Source organism: Mandrillus leucophaeus, unplaced genomic scaffold (genome assembly GCF_000951045.1).
Source record: "Mandrillus leucophaeus isolate KB7577 unplaced genomic scaffold, Mleu.le_1.0 Scaffold35, whole genome shotgun sequence".
Lineage (NCBI taxonomy): Eukaryota > Metazoa > Chordata > Mammalia > Primates > Cercopithecidae > Mandrillus > Mandrillus leucophaeus.
Window position 1 is genome coordinate 2,455,523 of NW_012103698.1, and position 2,820 is coordinate 2,458,342.

General features: G+C 41.8%; 1 protein-coding gene across 1 annotated transcript in view; it reads right to left on the reverse strand.

Moving 5' to 3' along the window:
- NUSAP1 (nucleolar and spindle associated protein 1) overlaps positions 1-2,820 on the reverse strand; it is a 66,308-nt gene that overhangs the window by 38,657 nt on the left and 24,831 nt on the right. The window contains exons 3-4 of the mRNA XM_011989341.1: positions 2,673-2,816; positions 796-892 (exon numbers count right to left, since the gene is read on the reverse strand). Of these exons, the coding sequence (XP_011844731.1) occupies positions 796-892; positions 2,673-2,816 (241 nt within the window). The remainder of the gene's footprint in view (positions 1-795; positions 893-2,672; positions 2,817-2,820) is intronic.

A 2,820-nucleotide genomic window follows, 5' to 3' on the forward strand; every position in this document is an offset into this window, starting at 1 on the left:
GGGTTGAATTGTGGCCCCTAAAAGATATGTTGAAGTCCTAACCACTGGTACCTGTCATATGACCTTATTTAGATATAGGAATTTTTTTCAGATGTATTAAGGTTAAAATGACATCATTTGGACGTTCTTTTAATTTTTTGAGATAGGGTGTCACTCTGTACACTCTGGGGTGAAGTGGTATGAAGATGGCCCACTGCAGCCTTAACCTCCTGGGTTCAAGCGACCCTGTCACCTCAGCCTCCTGAGTAGCTGGGACCACAGATGTGCACCATCATGGCTGACTGATTCTTTTGACTTTTTGTAGAGACAGGGTCTTGCCATGTTGCCCAGGCTGGTCCTAAACTCCTAGGCTCAAGCAATCCTCCTGACTTGGCTTCCTAAAGTAATGGGATTACAGGCATCAGCCACTATGCTTGGCCTATTTGGGTGGATCCTAATCCAATATGACTGGTGTCCTATTAAAAAGACATATAGGGAGAATGTCATGCGCTGTCAGAGCCAGAGACTGGCATGATGCAGCTGCAACCCAAGGAACACCAGGCGTCGACAGCCATCGCAGAGTAGTCAGAGTAGTCAGGAAGGATTCCACCCAGAGTCTCAGAGAAGCATGGTCCTGCTGACACATCGATTTTGGACTTCCAGCCTCTAGAACTATGAAAGAGTAAATTTCTGTTTTTGTAAGCTGTCCAGTTTGTGGTGCTTTGTCACGACAGTCCTAGGAAACTAATGTACCCAGCTACTTCTAGCAATTTTGGTTTTTCAAGTCACTTGACATACCATTTATTCCACGTTTACCTGAGGAAACAGCATTCTCAGCTCCTTGGTGCTCATCTGGTGGAGAAGGAACATTTGCAGTAGCTCCGAGATCCTGGTTTTCCTGCTTTTCATGATTCTGGAATTCAGTGGGATTACTTATTTTTATCTCTGAATGATTCTGCTACAAATTTAAAAAGAAAATAAAATATTTTGATGATAAATAAGAAATAATTGCTGCCTTCCAAAGACAAGTACCAAAGTGAGGGGGAAAAGGGGTTAAAGGAAGAAAAGTAGGATAATGAGATTTTTGGTGGCAGATTTGGTTCTCTGCCTTATCAAATGTCATGAGGATGTAAATTTGAGAATAGGAGATAATAGGACACATTAATAGGAAAATAGAAATGGCAAGATTAACTGTCTTAGCAAGGACAAATGAAGAAACCTAGATAGTCTACTGAGCAAGTGACTATATTGAGGCAGAAACTTAAATAATAATAATAATAAGTGCTGCATTTATTCACTCCAAGAAAAGTAAAAGCTAAGGCCCAGAACGTGGCAAGGCAAGAGTTCAAAAGAAAAGAACAAGTTTTCCTCTGCCTAGCAGCTCCCTTTAAAGACAGTTAGAGATAACGCTGTCTGAATAGCCAAGGCCAAAGGAATAAGCTCCAGACACCACCCTCCCCCCAACTCCTTCCCCGTTCCAGAGCAAGGTTGAAAGAAAAAAAAAAAAAGAGAAACACAAGTTCTTTTACTGTTACTCTTTTCCCAGGCTTCTTAAGCATGATTAGCATGATTATGTTTTACAAATGTCTGTATTTAGCCAGTTCTTGTTTTCCTTTTAATGCAGCTACAAGGCCACTGGCTAAGTCAAGTTATTTTATGCTATAGATTATGTAACCTGTTACTGTATGATTAATTGCTTTTATTTTGCTTCTGTAAAGCTGCTTATAAAAACCTTGGCTATCTTTGTTCAAGGCTCAGCTTTCAGATGTGAATCCTCTGAGCTGGTGTGTGCCTAAAACAAACAAATCCTCCTGTACTCCGTATTAGTCTCTCTGTTCCTCAGTTTACTGCAACAATATGAACATAGAAAAGAAAATTAAGACTGTGTTTCGGGGCTGGGCATGGTGGCTCACACCTGTAATCCCAGCACTTTGGGAGGCCAAGGTGGGTGGATCACCAGAGGTCAAGAGTTCAGATTAGCCCAGCCAACACAGTGAAATCTCATCTCTACTAAAAATGCAAAAATTAGCTGGGTGTGGTGGTGGCCGCCTGTAATCCCAGCTGCTCAGGAGGCAGAGGCAGGAGAACTGCTTGAACCTGGGAGGTGGAGGTTGCAGTAAGCTGAGATGGTGCCATTGCACTCCACACTGGGGAACAAGAGTGGAAACTCCATCTCAAAAAAAAGAAGAAGAAAAAAAAAAAAAAAAGACTGTGCTTTGTAAAAATTACATTTGAATGAAAGGATAAGATAAAAGAATAAAACCAGAGTCTACAGAAAGCAAGCGAGGGAAGCCCCTTGCTAATCATGTGATCACACTGCTGAAAGACTAAGTACAGGGTGATCACCAGGCCAGGGGCAAGGTAGGAAGGAGAATTTAAACAAACCAATGAAAAAAACAACAAAAAGCACATTTAATTCTTGTTTCTCTTTCCTACCTATCTACTACACCTCACTTAAGTGAACACTTAATGAATGTTCATATTTATACAACAAATATTTAATGTGAGCTTAATACTTAAAAAGTGCTTCCTGAGGGCCAAGCCCTGGGATGCAGTGATGAGCAGCTGGACTCGGGTCTGGGCTTTCATGGAGCTTACAGCATACAGTAAGCTTACAAACACATGACATCACATGGGAATTTAAAAAGAAAGCTCCCTGGCCCTATATTTTCAATTTGTATATTTCCATTCACCTGCGAGTCAGGGTCCACACGGACAGTCCTGCGCCTTCTCCTTGTTTTGGTGACATGGCCAGTTGGCTCTCTCTCAGCTTGTTCCTGGTTGCTGATCTGTATCTCAGTCTCATCACAAGAGGATGCAGAAGTTTGACTTTCATCCTGA